The following is a 17,801-nucleotide window of genomic DNA, read 5'->3' on the forward strand; positions in this document are numbered from 1 at the left end:
CCTCCAGTTACTTCCACCTATTGAAATGGATGGAATTAATTAAGTCCCAAACTGGGAGCTTCCATAGAAACCTAATACATACACATTATAATAGAGATCACAGCTTATGTGTTCATCGAAAGACTCTGTATCTGTATAGCAGATTAGCAGCAGGTCCCTGTCTCCTAAAAGAGCGTTAACAAAAGCCAAGCTTGAAGCATTTTATGGCAATGGAGACACTAAAGAAGATCTGATATGAATGGAGGTTGTCATTCACAGCCCTTCTTTCACATAGATTAAGAGTATCAGTCAGTGCATAATGCCCATACACTTTGATTAACTGGCATTATGCAAAATCCTGCAAATGTATGATCAAACCACAGACCTCAATGTAATTAGCAAATCAAAACTGTGGTGAAATAAACTGGAGCATTTGATTGCATTAGTTGCGACTTTGGTGTTTCCATTGTATTTGTATACTTTAATCGGCCGCAGTAAAGCATGTGGTGTTGTACTTTCAAATGATCACTAAATTAGCAAAATGAGAGGAAGGTGAAAGGCCTTATATTTTGACTTAGCTAAATTATTATGTCAAATGATAAGAGCTTTTTTACCACTTGTACGAGCAAAAGTTATATGTAGATTTGCAGCAATTAACAAGAATATGAGCCACGCAACCAAGCTACAAAAGAGTGGTGGAGAAGAATATAAAAAGTAACAAGAATTTTTACAAACAAAAATGGCTATCCACCATTCTTCCACAAAGAAACTATCAGAAGCTTGTTGTGAAAAGAGTAGAGGTTTTGACATAATGGTCCTTCTCTTGTAATGAATACAAAATAAGTCCTACAATTTAGCTTAGTGGACAGACAAGTCCCAAATGTCTGCCTTCCGACTGTGTCAAAAAATAGTGAATACCCAACATATCCCTTAGGGCTCGTTTGGTTCGCGGAAGCATTTTTCCTTCTAGGAATATGATTCCTGAGAAACAAATTCCTAGGAAGAGGATACCTAGGAAAGTACTTTTGGTATATTTGGTTGACCATGGGAAAGTGACAAATTTCCAAAGTGCTTATATTTGATTAGCCATCCACTTTCCTAGAAAGGTTATGTATAAGTCCTATTATGCTCTTAATAAAAATTAGGCATTTAATGCCTCTTTAATGCTTTTTTAATGCTGAAGGGTCTTTTTGAGAAAAAAAAAATGGAGTGATTCCTGCCTCATGGAAAAGTCTTTACCATGAAATGTGGAAATTGTATTCCCATAGGAATACAACTTTTGCGTCTCTCTCCTTTGAAAACTCCAAGCAAATAAGAGTCATCTCATTATTTTCCTGTTGACCATACTTTCCTCCCTTCATTTTCCGCGAACCAAACGAGCCCTTAGTTTGTAAGGAACAAGATGCTATTGCTGTGGAACTTTTTCTTTCTTTTTCTCTTCCCAACTCACCCTTGACCCATCCAGCATTGCCTCCCTCGGCCACCACTTGCTGGGTGTTAAAGCAGCATGAAGCTTCACTGAGTAGCAAAATTGCAAAAGGAAAAGAGGTCTCTCTTCTTCTCATTCCCTCCCTCCTCACTCAAATGCACCTTCATCAGTTTCATTTGGCTTCCTGATATTTTCTTCCATGTGGTCTCTGTTCTTTTCTTCCATTTAGTCCTCGCATGGCAGCCTGTTGGAATATTTTCTTCTCTCTGGAATTTTATTTCTGGTCCTGAATCTTTTCTTTTGATTTTAACCAATCTGCAAACCGTTAGCAATAAATTAAGAATCATGGCAGTATCCATCTTTCCAGAATTAAGGTGGTAAACTTAACCTCTTCATTCCATTATGACTCATGAATTTTATTCTTTTTTTTTGTTAAAATTTTGACTAGTGATTTGTCCAACTTTGAAGGATTTATGCTTGCTTAGCAACTATATATTAGTGCAGTGCATGGTTAGCAGTTTTACGGAGCTCGGACAAAAGGCTGCAACAGCTAAATGGTTCAATGATTCTTTTATGGATGTACTCAGTGACACCTTGTTCTACCATGAGCCCGACGTAGATATGGCATATGCTGATGGTAACAGAGCCATTACTCAGAAAGAAGTCATTCAGAAGGCAAAGGACGAACTGTAGATGCTGAATGCCTTGAAAGATCAAGGAGAACTACCAAATATGTTACATTAAATTGATTGTCTCCTAAATCAGACACAACAAAGCAACTCTGATAAACTGTCATCGTTCCTATACTCTTCAATATCAATAAATGATCCCATTGTCACATTTTGATGCTCAAAAGCTATCTCGAACTTTTTCGTTGACATCTTGTAGGGCCATTTTGGCCATGGTACATATTCTTCATGAAATAATATTAATATATCCACTGTTTTATTGGAAAAGAAAAGTAGCTCTGATTCTACTGTGGTATATGGAATTGAAACAGTAGCAGTATAATTTCCTTCAACAGAAGCACTGCACCTTTCAAATAACTTCTGCACATCTTTTGCTGCCTTCAAGGTCATGCACATCCATGGCAAAGTAAATCAACCAGCTGACTTCCTTGCAAAATATACCACCTCCCTTGCTGCTGCTCCTACATAGTGGAACTTGATTTTCCCCATCTCATGTTGTTTGTTTCTGCTTGCCTCCAGGCAGGCTTTCATATATTTGGAATTGGGGTTCTCCCCCCTTCTCTAATGAATTAAAAAGAAAAGGAAAAAAAACACACACTATATCATTGCATGCTGGTTGTGCTTGCTGTCAAAGTACATACCAGTATTCATAATAGATTTTGATTAACATATCTAATGTAATTTGGTTTAGTTAGCACCGAGCACTCGACAAAACATGCAATCTATTATGTTAGTTAAATAGCACCAGTGCATAATATGCTAATAGTGCAATGTTGCTAATTCTTGTTTCCCATATGGTATTACTAGTTAATTAGGATATCCCAAAGAAGCACCAGAACACGAGGAGACAAAAAAAAAAGTGGCCCCAAACAAAGTAAATGAAAGTATAACAGAGGTATAATTCACATATCCCAAGGTTGGAATACATGGATGGGAAAGCTTCACAAAATGACATCAATTTGTTCGTCAAGAATAATTGATTATTCTCAACTCATCTATTCCAAAGATTTTCTTAAACAACCAGCTATTTCTTCTCGCATCTGCTGATCTATTCTTCTGTTAAGTATGCAACAGCAGAACCTTGAGGAGCAAGGTCTAATTCCAACCTTATCTCTTTTTGAAGAGTGCTAGTGAAGGTTCGCATTGCTTTCTTACCCAGCAGCACAATTAGGGGTAGGGGGGGACGAGCAGTGCCGGATCAGGTCAACAGAGAGGTGAGGAGGAAAAATACATGAAGTTGCAACTTGCTCCTTGAAAGCCTCAACTTGTACATGAGGTATTTACTATTTTATGCTTGATGGAATCATAACCTAAGGGTCCAATTAAACCAGATTATAGGATTTAGTTGTATTAATTGTGAAAAGAGGGAATATCTTGGTATTCAAGGCAAATAAAGGATTTTTATGTCAAGATCCCAAAATAAAATCATACATGGCTATTATTGATGATGAAATGATACAATATGGAAGCATAGAGAGAATTTGGTTTGTTAGAGAAGAAAGGTGCACTGAAAAATTATTTTTTGATGATTAGGAATATGTAAAAAGAGCAAGAACGAGTCATGAGCTTCGTAAGATTATCTCCTTGAGCATGCCATGGATAAAAATATAGTAGATGTTATTTATAGAAGACACAGAATGATAACTGGTACAAAGAATAGGGATAAATACTAAATCCAAATCATGAGAGAGAAACTTTGGATGATTTTAATCAAAAATAGTAAAGTCACAAAAACACGAAGCTGACATACTGTTGAAATGCTGTTCCCAGAGGTGGAACTGGTATATCCATCCTTCTCATTATATGCTTTTACCTTAGTTTTAATTAAATAGACATTGAGGAATTAACTGTATCTTTGTGTCAGTTTCCATCTCTGGCATATTTCTATGAATGCACCTTCATAATCGCCATGTGTCCAGTTCATTAGATTCAGAAAATTCTTTCTAAGCAGTTAAGGTTTCAATTCTGACCACAGTAGGACTAATGAGAAGATGGTATGGGGCATAGATGGGGTGGGATTTATCCAAACCCACCCTATCTTCTGTCCATTTATTTGTGGTGGTTGCAATGACTAGCAACCTAATCTTTTCATTTTTATAATCTGATATACTAATCACATGCATCAACAAGCATTTGAATGAACTCAAAATTCTAATTGTTCCACATTATACATAGTACCTTTATACTAAATAATTCTCATGTCCCCTCCCTCTCAAGCAAGAAAATAAGAGTAATTGAAAGCCACCATCTAAGCACAACTTAGTTATGGAGAGTTTGTCACTATAAAATTTTATATAAAGCTCAGAAATCGATGAAGTTCAGCAATTGTACTGTGAAATTTTTACTTATTTCCATGACATCAACTCCATCAAATAGTAGTCTTAGAGTGCTTTAATATGTATAGACATGAAAAATAAGTGGAAATCATCACTGAAGTTGGCATCAGCAATGCCACTAATAAAATCTATGTGCTCATGCAAGCAGACAAGTCCTTCCTATTGCCAGATAAATTATGAAGTGGTAAGGATGGCCGCTTTCCAAATTTACGTTGGTTTGAAATTCAAAATAATTCACAATGAGCCGAGACCACATTGCATTATCCTATCTGGAGAGGGATGATGATTAGGTGCTCTTTTTGCTCTGTCTCTATCATGGTAATTTTACATTTTCTTGTCACCAAAAGCATATCCTTTACATCGCAAACACAGGTGTACGTAGTCCGATTAATTGAATAAACTGCACAAAACTAGAAGCAAAGGATGAAAAAAATATTGCTGTAGATAACTGTTTAACATTCCGTGATTATAAAAGGTTAGACAAAAATTTCTCGAATTAAAAAAAAATAAAAGATGGACAAATGCAGAAACATATATTTATAGAGTTAAGCCATGAAGACTCTTGTAAACATTGGGATGCAACTGAACCCAAGTATGTAAATGCATATAAAATTATAGCTTTTTAACCCGTAATGAGTTTACAACAATGTAAAACCACAGACCAAAACATGTTGATAAATAAGTGGAATTTTACCGAGGGTAGGAAGCAAAATGATATGCATTGTAGAAATTATAACCAAAATGTGTTTTTCATGATAATCAAAGAATTTTGGCACTTTTTAAGTCAATCATCAAGCAAGGGGCGTTCGTTAGTCATCATTCTTTCAGGAAACATTGTAATCATTCTTCCATCTCGCTTTTTAACCTGCTTACTTCCGAAAGTAATAATTAGTTTCAAAGGATGATGCCACAGCAAGACTGGTTTGCTGGCCTTATAAATCATGACTCTGATTCAGCAGTTGAAACAAAGTTTGCCCCCTTTGTGCTTGGGAACATGATCAGATAAAGAAATAATATTCTTCCCTTCTTGAGGAAAGAAACATTGCATCTCTGAAAAGGAAGAATAGTGAGAATGTGGTTTTGGTTTTCATCAAAAGGATGGTGGTTCCATGGGATTAAAAGCTTTAATTGGAATTGGAGGTCTTCTGAGTGTTTTTCCAGATTATGGACCTTGGTCTTATTAATTGAACATCCAATCCATTCTTTCTAAAGGCAAAAATCCCATTCCAATGACCGGAAGAATATTCTGTCTAAACAATCTGAAAATAAACATCTGGTACTAAAATTGTTTACTTTCTAGAGTTATCATGGCAATTCTAGCAATAAGCAGGAGCATAAATAACTCAGCGGACCAAATTCAGAAAGGAGAAGAAAAACTATTGAAAACAGCTGAATTCTATTTAGAGACCATTATCTGGGTCAGAAGTTAGCATGCATTTGTTGAGTACACGAAATACTAGTTCAAGAGAAATAAATAATGTATGTTATTAGCATCCTTTGCACGTGACTCCAATAAACATACAATACCTTTCAAACCACTAAACGAATGAATCACATAATATAATTACATTCACCAAAATGAAAATAAACTTTATGATCTCCACAGTTGATTATATCAAGCAGAAGAGATTTCAAAAATGTAAAGATCCCCACAGTTGATTATATCAAGCAGAAGAGATTTCGAAAATGTAACTTTGCTCGAACACAATGGAACATGAAACCTTTATAACAAGAAATTACAAGTATGGGATATCAGGCACAGATCGTTTCTAGTATTAGGAATATTGTAGCACTCACCTTCCCTGAGGGTTAACCAGCTGGGAGCAATCAACAACTCTAATGGTGTCTTCCAAACAATGATCCTCTCCTATTGACTCTACAGCATTTTCTTTGATGTTCAATGGTTTTGAACAAGCATCATCTACTTGCTCTATAATATGTGGGAGACCGAAAGACAAATCAGCAAATCCCAGCTCACTGCTTCCAAAAGACTCCTGATCTCCACTTCGCTTGTATGCTTCATTTAGTTGCAAGACATATTCTAGATGCCACAATACCTCGCCCATTGTAGGCCGGTTCTTCCCCTCATCAGCAAGGCATTTCTCCGCAATCTCCCCAAACTTCTTCAGGGATTCCAATGAGTAAGCTCCTTCCAACCGGGGGTCCACAATCGTCTCAAGCGACCGCTGACGTTGCCATCGGAGTGACCATTCAGCTAAGTTTATTTGATCCTTGGGCAAGCTTGGGTTTATTACAGGCCTTGCACATACAACTTCAAATAACACCACCCCAAAAGAATAGACATCTGATTTTTGAGTTAGCTGCTGCCTTCGAAAGTACTCAGGATCCAGGTATCCAAAGCTTCCTTTCACAGCAGTACTGACATGGGTATGGTCAAATGCCGGACCATCTTTAGACAACCCAAAGTCTGCCATCTTTGCAACAAAGTTCTCATCCAATAAAATGTTAGTTGTCTTAACATCCCTGTGTATAATACCTCTCTCTGCCCCAGTGTGAAGATAGTGAAGTCCACGAGCAGCACCAATGCATGCTTCCACCCGCTGCTTCCAGGTAAGTGCTGGGAGAGCACTTCCATAGAGATGGCTTCTTAGTGTGCCGTTTGCCATATACTCATAAACCAAGATCATCTCTTGTTGCTCTTCACAATATCCAATCATTGAGACAAGATGTCGGTGCCGGAGCTTTGAAAGCATTTCAATTTCTGTTTCAAATTCTGCTAGGCCCTGCTCAGATTGTGGATGGGCCCGCTTGATTGCTACCATATTCCCCTCCTCAATCTCACCCTTGTAGACCTTGCCAAAACCTCCAGTTCCAATGACCAAGGACTCATCAAAGTTCCTCGTCGCTGCTCTAATCTCTGACAATGCAAATCTTCTTCCAATTCTATTAGAAGCTGATGGAACAATATTGGTTACAGGCAATTTAGATACCCGGGCATCAGTGGTGCTTCCCATAGTCTCATGAAGGAAAAGTGGGTGCCACCCGGGAGGATTCTCCTTAACAGAAGTTGCTTTCTTCTTCTGAATGCAGAAAAAGAAAAGTGTACACACTATAGAGATGGTAACAACAGAGACGCCACCGACACCGATGGCTTCCCAAAGACCTTTCTCTGGCTGCTTATCAGACAAACCTTCCTCACCGGTGATCCTTTCTGAAGCATGAGCCAAATTCCCATTCCTGCTCAGCTTGAAGATCTCCACTCCATTCAAAAGTGCATCAGTACCTGAAGCAGTAGTCGACAAATCAGGACCAAGCTGAAGCCAAAGAGTGTCTACCTGTTGTGGAACCAGATCAGCATAGTCTTCATGGTAAGCTTTGTTCGTCCCCCCTGCCCTCAGAAAGACATCATAGTTCTCAGCTGCTGTCTTGTTATTAATGTAGATTCTAAAAACTCTCTCATTTGCTCTATCATATAACAGCTCGCAGAAGTGTAGCCGGACAAGGTAGTCAAAGTTGGGGTCCACATCGAATCTCCATGATACATTGAATCTTTTCTCAACAACTTCACTATTGGTCATCATCCTTGCTGTTTCATAAACCATGAGGGGTGCAATGAGAGAATCATTGCTCGAGACATAGCTTATATTTGAAGCATTACTGATTGTGGTTGCCGCGTTCAAAGAAAACACAAATTTCTCATCAGACTCCCACTTTCTCCACAAGCCTTGGTCTTCGCTTGAATTAAGTCCATGTCCCCCCACATTCAACCTATACATAGTCTCAATTCCTCGGTCGTTCATACTCAGAGAGGTCTTTAAACCATTGCTTCCTACTTTGTTCACCAAGTCAACAAACAAGTTATCACCAACCGGGATGACCTCGATTGCATTCACAAAGGCAAACGATTCAGAGTTGGGAACAAACTCAATATTCAGCTCATTCGAACTGACATTAAGAAAATACTCTTTAACTAGAGAAGCGACCACCGAATTGCTCTTCATGTTCTTCCAAGAGATCTCTCCAGGGACATTGAACTTGGAAACCAACTTCAGCTCATTAGCTGTTACATCAAATACTGACTCATTGACATTAAAATTTTCAAATGAGAAGGGATAGAAATGAAGCCTTATGCAATAATTCCCTGAAAATACACTGAAGTTGTAGTACGATGTCATGTTAAATATCCTGGCAGTTCTATACAAAGATTGGTAGCCAGATTCCTCATTGACTGTGGTAGTTGATGCAATAATTCCAGGAAAACTCAGCGTGAAATTATTACCAAAGGTCAAGTCTCCAACCCAATTCCTATTGTCGACATCTGTGCTAGAATTATAACCGCAGTTAATCAGAAACGGCTTCGCCTGAGCTTGTGCGATTTGTAGCAAAGTAGATGCAAGTCCCATAAGAAGCAGCCTGAGAAACTTCATCTTCAAGGAATACAATTTTAGCTGTCACTCGGCATCCACAGGAATTTCCCACTATAATTAGCAAGCAAGCTTCTAAGGCCCTTTAAAATGTCTCCAGAATTCTTCAAAGAAGCACCATTAAACCAGAAAAACAAGGACCCTACTCTTCCGAACTTCAACTTTTCCACAAAGCTTTCAGAGCTGAACAATGCAGCAATAGAAAGGAAAGGAAAACCCCTGAATTACCTCCCAGTAGTTCATCAGTTCTGCTGTTGTTCAAAACAAAGCCAACCCAAACAGCAACACCCATGCAAAAAAAAAATGAGGAATTTTTAAACAACAAAAGAGATCGAGGTCTGGAATGTAAACAAGATCTAAGAAGATGAAAACCCTTTCCACCACAACCTTGAACAAAATTCCACCTTTTAGGGACGTATATCCTTACGGATTCCCCTTCTCTCTTATGGCCACTGAACAAGGCACAAGATCAACACAAAGAAAAGCCCAACAATCACAAAAGCACATTCCAAAGCTCTAGAAAGCAGTTCATTTCGGAATCCCAAGCAAAACTTACAGATCTAGCAGGTGACAATGTTCCGAAAAACAAGTAAAATCACAGCAAAAACTGCAAAAAGAATAGATCTTTGCTGAAAAGAACGAATTTTTCCCCCTCCATCTCAACTTACTTGGCGATGAAGAAATGCCCTCCAAATATAGAGCACTGCTTGGAGCTTTAGCAGAAGGGTAGGTCTTTCTAGGACAGGAGAGACAAGGAGCTTGGCCAGAAACAATGGAGTTGAGTTCTCGAGTGGAGCATTTGGCCTCAAGAGCACCAAACAAAAAAAAAAAAAGGAGCTTGGCCATCACTTTGTCTGTACTTTTTGTTTATGGTCTCTCTCTGTTTTTAATATACTATTATTTCTGAATGGAGAGTGTGGTGGTCGACATTTGTGAATGATGGAGAATCCAATACATGGATGGTAGGCACATGCTGTTGTCTATGGGTTAGATACTCAGATTAGATCACAAGACTTATCTCCTTTGTGTATATTTTTGCAGGATTTTACCTCATGGGAGAAAGTGAAAACTACCTACCCCTACCTTTTCCCTTTCTTTTTTTTTTTGGTGAAATACCTTTTCCCTTCACCAAGCACCACTGCTCCAACCTTCAACAAGGTACCAACCAATGCCCATGATGTAATTAATTATTCCCTTTCTTCCCACCATGAAAGAGTAATAATTGTAATATATTTATGCATATTTTTAGCCGCACCAAAGACCATTTAATATATGGGAATTGGAATTCTTGTAAATAAAATAGAAGATATTGTGATGCTTTCCAGTTTACTTAGAAAAATTATTAGACGCGGATGGCTTGAAGGGGCCAAAAGTGATAGCTGACGTGTGGTTGTAGCATGTGCATGCTTGGGTACGTTGATTTAATGTTAGTAGCATGAGGTAGGAATGGGCTGGGCCCTTGTGTTTTGATTGATGTATAAGTCATTGTTTTGCATGCATATCCAACATGAGTTAAAAGTGAACAAAAAAAAAAAAAAAATCCAACAACGTCATACTATTGAACCTAGTATATTTTGGGCTGGCGGATCTTTGATACTTTTGTTATTGGAACTGCGCTGAGAACGGCGTGAGAGGACATCTCCTATACGAGGCACACTCTGGGTGCAGCCTGCATCCACCTTGAAAGAAACTCGGCTATGGTGATCGAATGAGTTTGAAGACGACATAGCGTGACGGGTGGGCAGCATTACTCCACGACATTCGGAGACTTGCGAGAGGATGTGGCTCCTTCCAGGCAATCCGTGTTTATCGAGAGACGAACAGTACGGCTGACTGAGTGATCTTTTTTGCGGTGCATCACTCTAAAGGATTCTTTTGGAAGAACCAAACTTTGCATATTTTGAAATAATTTGATGTCATTTTGGAGTCCAGGACACTACAAACTTGCAAGGTAGGTAACAGAGGGGAAGCCAATGTAGTTCCCTTTTGCCAAAATAAAATAAAAATGGTGGTTGCTAATACTTACACTCAACATGTAAATTGCTAATAATAGAAAGGGGACAATGGTTTGTAGTATGGTGAGGAGACAATTGCTATATGGATTGTTGGAAGAGTAGATTTAAGATTACAATACTCTGTTTTTGGTAATGCCACTTGATTTTTTATGTTTGCACATGACAACGAGATGACTAATCATGCACTAACTCATGAGACAGAATCTTTATAGCTTGCATTTTTATTGGTATAACGTGCAGATGAGCATGTGAAGTGTCTAGTTGTAGAAAACATATGATTAAAAGTTTGGATGGAACTATATTCTATCGGTTTGAAAGATTATTGCTGCAATTGAATTTGGATCCACTTAATTTTGGATCTTGAGTTGCAGTCAAAGTCGGCAATATATATTGCAGGATAGCTTATGATACATCCAGCCCTATATATTGTAGGGGCCTATAAAATATATAGCATGGACTCCAGTGCATCACAGGCCATTCTATAGTGCATGGACGATCAAGATTTGCAGATCTGGGCTGTTAAATTCATTTATAAACTTGAGAGGACTTGGACTCACCATGGTCTGCTCTGTTAAACCCTCCTTTGGAAGAAATTATACTCTATATCCATAGGAGCAATCCAAAATAAGCTTAGTGAGATGACAATATGAGAAGAACTGAACGATGAATTAAGCTCACAAAAATAGAAATTTGATGGGCTTGATCTACCAATGTTATGGTGCAGTACAGGGTATAATTTGCCCTATCTTTGGAGATTTTTTTAATAGTTATTTTATTATTTTTTTATTTTGATGGACTTAGTTTTTTGAAATTTATGAAATAATGAATTAAGGAAGAAAAAAAATGCCCATACCGACTATAATAAAAGGTCTTATAGTGGTTCATCAATCTATGGTGTTCTTTGGCTGATTATTTTTTTTTTTTATAGTAATTATTTTTATTATTTTATTAATATTAATTATAATTATATAATTTTAACATATAAAATACGACCAAAACTTTTGCTTTAGAAATGAAACTTGAATTTCTTCCTGCAAACTGAGCAGTCTGAGCGGTAGGTAACATCAGGTGGCAGCAATTCATATGTCCCACCATGTCAACGTCCGATAGCAATGAAGTGAACCCAGCAGCAACATTTAATATTTTTCCCAAGAATATTTTACTCCTTAAAGTTATCAAATCGTATGTGAAAGACACTGAAAGCGAAATAAAAAAATACAGAAAAGTATGATGTGACTAGAGTGGCAGATGCCTGTGTCTACAGGCTGTGTCTACAGCACCATGATCCTGGGTGTAACATAAAAAACTGGGAAATATCCTTGTTAAAAATAAAAATCTACAAGATAGTGCAACTTCCATAATTTGGGATGGAAAATTCTTTTTAAATAAATTTACTGCTTGCGGAAAGTGCCTCACAAGGTGCTCAAACAACAGCTACCCCGGTTGGACCTCTTATTTGGCCGAAAATTATTGTTAAGTTCCATATTACATGTAATAGTGGTCAGACGCAGACTGTGGTGCTACCATGATTATAGATTATCGGAGTTGTCAATTGTTAGAACTCTCGGTCCTCGTCGACATGTGCTGAATGTTCTCCTCGGATAATTAGCTTCTCGACTGGTGGCTCTTACTGGTCGGCTCTTCGGCTGGGTGCTCCTCAATCGATTGTATTTTCGGTCGGGACCGAAATTATTCTTCTTGGCTTATGTCTGAGATAAAGAAGATCGGTCTGGTTAAGATCGTGGTGGTCAATATTTTTTTCATTACTTATCCCTTATTTTCGAGGCTAAACTATATTTCAATTTGTGCGACAGAAATCAAGTCAACACTTTGATCTAGGGCGAAATCTGACCAAGGGGCGATAAAGATTCGAGCCTACAGTAGGAGTCATATACATTTTGACAAACATGTGATCAGCAGCCATCTGACAAACTAATAAACTGATTCGGTTACCACTCCTCTTCTCTGATGCATCTTTTTTGCCAGTGCCTTGGCCAGCTTCAAATTAATATATGCATCGGTGCATGCCCAAGTGATTAATCGTGAGAAACTCTGCCCAACTGCGAGATATACAGAGATTATCATGTCTCGGATTAGCATTTTATTTGTATGGATCTCTACATGTTCTTGCTTGGAACTGGTTATCTCTGAATGAAGGCTACCATACCCTAGGTTGGGGTTGAGTCCTTGTATTGTTGGGACATTAAGCTGCAAGCTCCCACCAGAAGAAAAAGGAAATCATGTATGGATCTCTACATGTTCTTGCTTGGAACTGGTTCTCTCTGCATGAAGGCTGCCATACCCTAGAGGTTGGGGTTGAGTCCTTGTATTGTTGGGACATTAAGCTGCAAGCTCCCACCAGAAAGAGGAAATCATTGCTTCCCGACCATTCTTAAATGCCACCGTTACAATCATTAGATCTCAGATTTCACAAAGCTCAAATGCCACATCATTGTGTTTTTTTTTATATCTAAAAGAATCTAATCTTCTGCTTTTTAGAGCTCAAACTAGTCGGATTATAAGTTTATAACCCATTGGTGACCTTGGATATTACGCATTCTGTCAACAATCCCCGGGTATCCAAGGCCAAAATCTTAAAGTCCATGAATTATATGCCAACTTCGAGGAACGCCATTAAAGACAGCATCTGAAGCCCTGGAAGTATCGAATCAAAAGACTCGGATGCATAGCAGTAAGTGGAAGAAAATCTAACAATAATGAGGCTCAATTAGGTGCTTACAAAACACCAGCCAAGATTACTAGGAATGCAGAATTCATTCCTAATCTAGCCAAGGAAATTGAGGATAGCCGACCAGAGTTCACCTTCTTGAACCCTCTGAAGGCTGCGTATCTTGCAGCAGAACCATCAAAACTGGCTCCAAAAACCAGTCCGTCACAACAAAAAGAATGAATCCACCCAGCAAAGACACCAATATCACCAATGAACTGCAGGTTCTCGGTGGCCAGAATTCTACGGTGGAAATGCGCAAGATTCGGGCAGAGGATTCGTGCTGCAACCCAAACCCACCAGTCCAGAAGCCCAAATGACCTTGCTGCAGGTTTGTGGTAGCAGTCATAAACCAAAAACAGACGTCCGACACCACAACCTTCGAACCATTCCCCGAAACTGATGAAAGTGTGCCAAAAACCAAATCTCAGAAACAGAAGGTAATCCCAGACAAACTAATGACTCAGTTCACCAACTACTTTGCACTACATTTAGACCATTACGAGGATATCTCAGACTGCCAGGAGAAAACAGTAAGAAAAGCTTGTAACAAAAAGAAAGGGCTATTGACGATCTGTATTAAGTAAAGGCAACATCAAATTACAGCAGCAAACTAGAAAGAAGAGATTCAAGTTAAAGAAAGCACTACATGCTAAGCTGAAACTAAAAGACTTAAGTATCATTCTACAACTTTCAGTGAAATGAGTGTTTTTTTGAAATTGAAGTGAGAGGTTGAAATCCCTCTCTCTAGGCCTTGAGCTTCCCGCTCACGCCGCGCTTACTATGCCAAATACCGTTCCGGTCCCCGTTCAACTGATTCCTCTTAGCTGCAACCGAACACTGATCAGTTCGCCCAGTGTTGCCATTCATTTCAATCTGAGCCTTGCGCCGCCTCATCCGGTTCTCCTGCCTGATGCTTCGCAGAGCTTGAACCCTTCTCTCAATCTCCAGTGCCTGCGAGAAGTTCCAGACCCTAACCACACCTTCCTCACCACCACATACGATCCTATCAGCACCAATATCCACCGAGAAAAGATTGCACCCAAATCCATGCAGCATTCTCTGGGGAGGTTCCACCACATCTGGAGCAGACTGCTTAACCCTGACGCATTGCCTTGATAAGGAACACTGGCTTGACTTCAACAGTTTCCTCACATCAATCAGTGCAAGTCTACCATCACTTGAAGAGGACACGAGCCAAGGAAACTCGAAAGCAAGAGAATGTACAGGACCAGTATGGGGAATCCAAGTAGCAGCTGGCCCGATGTCTTCATCATCACAGTTTTCAGTGATCTCAAACATGTGAACGACACCATCTTCCCCTCCTGTGAACAAAAGATCCCCCAAGTGGCTCCGGGCTAAACAATGTGCATTGCCCACATGAGCATTACTGATTACAGTTATCGGGTCTCCATGCTCAATGTCCCAAACATAGACATCTTTACCAGCTGTGCTAGCAATAGTGCCTCCACGAGGAGCAAGAGCCCACACCCAGTCTCCATGCCTCAATGTCCTCAAGCATTTCAATCGAGCCCGGTCCCATACACGAACACTCATATCCCATGAGCCACTGTAAATTCTGGCAGAATCCAACGCGAGGCAAGTTACAGGACCTTCATGCCCCCAAAGACGGAAGTCATAATTCTGGTTCATGGTGGAACCTGTGATGTTAAACAGATGGGGATTCCCTTCAATTGCCCTCCAGCACTGGAGAAAAGCATCTGTTCCCCCAGCTACCAAAAGCCCAGAATCAGCTGCAATAGCTCGGATGGTACAACCAAGGGGACGAGACACTGCAATGGAGAAGCCTTCTTCCATGTCCCACATACGAATCACAGAGTCATACCCTCCAGTGAATATGAGCTTTGCCGACCGCAGAAGAAATACAGCACGAACAGCCTCTGTGTGACCATGGAGTGCATCAATGCTGAAACGCCCCATGAACGACTTGCTCCTGAACTCCCTCTCTACAAAGAGCTCTTTCCAAGATTTCTGGTTCGGGGAGCCTGACACTGGAGGAGCATTCAAATCCAGAGGTGGGCCCCACCTGTTGCAATAGAAATCCCTCCAGCCCTGATGATCCGATGCTAAGCTGTGGAGAAGGGGAGAGACACAGGAGACAATTCCAAGCTCTTTGGCATCAAGACGCCGGAGGATCTCGGACACCAAAGCAGAAGGAAGATCGGTGAAAGACCGATGGTCTCCATTAGGACTCGCATGATCAGTTCCTTTGCTTCCAGACTTCGTTTCAGCTTTCTTCGAAGGTAAACCACAAACAAGTTTTGGTATGACAGATTTGTTCGGGGATTTCTTATTGGAATTGGGGTTTGAACTGGCGGAAGGAAAATAGTCTCTGGTGCTGGGTCGAGTGATTTCTTTGCCCCACGGATTACTGAAAGAATTCTTTGGTGATGCCTCTCCAACCTCCTGGCATTCCAGGGCCATAAAAGACAGAAACCCGGGACCGAGTAGCCTCTAGAGCAGTCTCCCTTTACAGCAAATTGTAGCGCAAAATCCCTAAAAGATACCTTTTTTATTACAGATTCAGTAATTTGCAACCTAAATATTGTGTTTGGAGTTATGAAAAGCCAAAAATAACACCTTGCTCCCTTCTTCAAATATAATTTAAAGCAATATATCAAGAAGTTTTAACTTCTTCTTCTAAAACAAAAGAAGCTAAACCGAGCCCCAGAAAAAAACCTAATTCGTGAACTTAGAAACCGTAAAATTTCAATCGAAGAGCCCGACAATCTCAAGCCCACCAAATCTTTTCAATAAAATCCCAAATTTGGAATCCCTTAGGAGCTCCGAATCAACTTCGGTACACTGCAGGCCTCGAAACCCTAATTCCCCCAGCGAACCGCCAAAAACAAACGGAAATCCTAACCCTAGCCTCCGAAGAAGTCAACAAAACAAGGAAACCCTAACCCTAGAAATCGTAATGTCAAGGAAAACTAAACTCTCCTATCGGAAACCTACCCTAGTCTGATTCATAGATCCAAAGCTACGTAATAAAATAGAAATCCAACAAAGGGAAGGAACACGCTGGGAGAAATACCTCGAAATCCGAAGCCTGGATCCGATTTCCAAACGATGGAAACCCTAAGAATCACGGAAGAAACCCTAGAAATCCTTTGATCGGACCTCAAAGATCTCTCGAGCGCTCGTCCTTGGCGAATTCTGGGGCAGAGAAAAATGGAGGTTCTTTTCATTCCCGATCGATTCGGTAAGAATCCTTGGATATATATACCGCCCCAACAACCGCCGGTGCTCCCAGAAATCGACGGCTAGATTTCGTCATCTCTCGAGAAGAGGTGATTTCTGGCCTTTGGTTGGAGGTTACACGTGGGGGAGGTGTTCAAAATGGTTCGGCCGGGTCTCATCATGAAATCCGGTTTGGTTTGGAAATGGCCGGACGGGTCAGGCCGGTTCGATCAAATTTTTACTCGGTTCAGCCCCACCCCCATATTTTTAATTAAAAATAAAATAAAATATTTTTCCTTATTAAAAAAAAAATAGATCTTTAGGCAAATGCTGGCCTCTACTTGCTGTTGTACTTGGAAATATTTAGTTCTTAAGCTCTTGGTGCCAACAATCTTTATTTGAGGCTCACATACATACATGTGAATGGAAGACAACTCCTCCTTTTTTGTTATAAAAAAAAAATATAGTGGCCGAAGTATCAATTTTGGTGGTTATGCATGAACCTAATCTCAATCTTCTCATTCAGTACTTCATTAAATTGGTGGCAACATGAGAAGGACCGAAAATAGCAAATGTAAAACTAGTTATGGATAGTTAGAAGGAGATTTACAAATGGTTAATGGATATTGGCTATAGTGAAAATCTACTTAATACCAATAAAATATCCTAGGATGAGCATAAAGAAAACTTTAATATTAAATTATAAAATAAAATTTATAACATTTAAAAATATAAAATATAAAAATAACTCCAAGTCTAGTCCTAACTTTATTAGACTTATATCACCATTTAAGATAAACTTATGGATAAAGCATAGGTCTCAATTAAGACTCAACCTCATCAATATAAGTTAAGTATCTCATCAAATTAGAATTAACCTAATTGGTTCTCAATAGCATAATTTGGTACAATAAAAATTTGTTAAGAAATGTTAACCTACCTTGGTTGTGGTCTAATCAAACTTTAAAGTAGAGTTGACATGACTAAACTTATTAACTAATAGGTCAAAAGTTAGAGTTTCTTATGGATTGAAGCT

At 39.4% G+C, this 17,801-nt stretch overlaps 2 protein-coding genes across 10 annotated transcripts; both read right to left on the bottom strand.

The window, feature by feature from the left end:
* Window positions 1–2,096: 2,096 nt before the first annotated feature.
* On the bottom strand, window positions 2,097–9,743 carry LOC103713827 (putative receptor-like protein kinase At1g30570). Of its 8 annotated transcripts, none has more exons than XM_039118293.3 (4): window positions 9,487–9,743; window positions 9,206–9,270; window positions 6,231–9,066; window positions 2,097–2,658 (listed from the first exon to the last, which is right to left on the bottom strand). In XM_039118293.3, exons 3-4 carry the CDS (start codon window positions 8,819–8,821, stop codon window positions 2,625–2,627), a joined length of 2,625 nt encoding a protein of 874 aa, XP_038974221.3. In that variant the 5' UTR covers window positions 8,822–9,066; window positions 9,206–9,270; window positions 9,487–9,743; the 3' UTR covers window positions 2,097–2,624. The 8 variants fall into 8 exon arrangements, with proteins under 8 accessions (XP_038974221.3, XP_038974220.3, XP_038974222.3 ...); XM_039118292.3 differs by having other exon boundaries at window positions 9,375–9,610; XM_039118294.3 differs by lacking the exon at window positions 9,206–9,270 and having other exon boundaries at window positions 9,487–9,681.
* A 4,365-nt stretch (window positions 9,744–14,108) lies between these two features.
* On the bottom strand, window positions 14,109–17,393 carry FBX2 (F-box protein 2). Of its 2 annotated transcripts, none has more exons than XM_039118298.3 (2): window positions 16,620–17,393; window positions 14,109–16,089 (listed from the first exon to the last, which is right to left on the bottom strand). In XM_039118298.3, the coding sequence occupies exon 2, from the start codon at window positions 16,004–16,006 to the stop codon at window positions 14,309–14,311; it is 1,698 nt and encodes a 565-aa protein (XP_038974226.3). In that variant the 5' UTR covers window positions 16,007–16,089; window positions 16,620–17,393; the 3' UTR covers window positions 14,109–14,308. The 2 variants fall into 2 exon arrangements, with proteins under 2 accessions (XP_038974226.3, XP_026663023.4); XM_026807222.4 differs by having other exon boundaries at window positions 14,109–16,078; window positions 16,620–17,390.
* Window positions 17,394–17,801: the final 408 nt, after the last annotated feature.

Source organism: Phoenix dactylifera, chromosome 12, assembly GCF_051530095.1.
Source record: "Phoenix dactylifera cultivar Ajwa chromosome 12, Ajwa_hap1_PhDact_Kaust_v1.1, whole genome shotgun sequence".
Classification (NCBI taxonomy): Eukaryota; Viridiplantae; Streptophyta; class Magnoliopsida; order Arecales; family Arecaceae; genus Phoenix; species Phoenix dactylifera.

Excerpts from the sequence above, each read along its gene's own strand:
- LOC103713827 (XM_039118293.3), bottom strand. The coding sequence starts at position 8,821 with ATGAAGTTTCTCAGGCTGCTTCTTATGGGACTTGCATCTACTTTGCTA. Across the intron at positions 2,659-6,230 it reads CTGGTTAACCCTCAGGGAAG|AGAAGGGGGGAGAACCCCAA; the intron begins GTGAGTGCTACA and ends TTAATTCATTAG.
- FBX2 (XM_039118298.3), bottom strand. The coding sequence starts at position 16,006 with ATGGCCCTGGAATGCCAGGAGGTTGGAGAGGCATCACCAAAGAATTCT.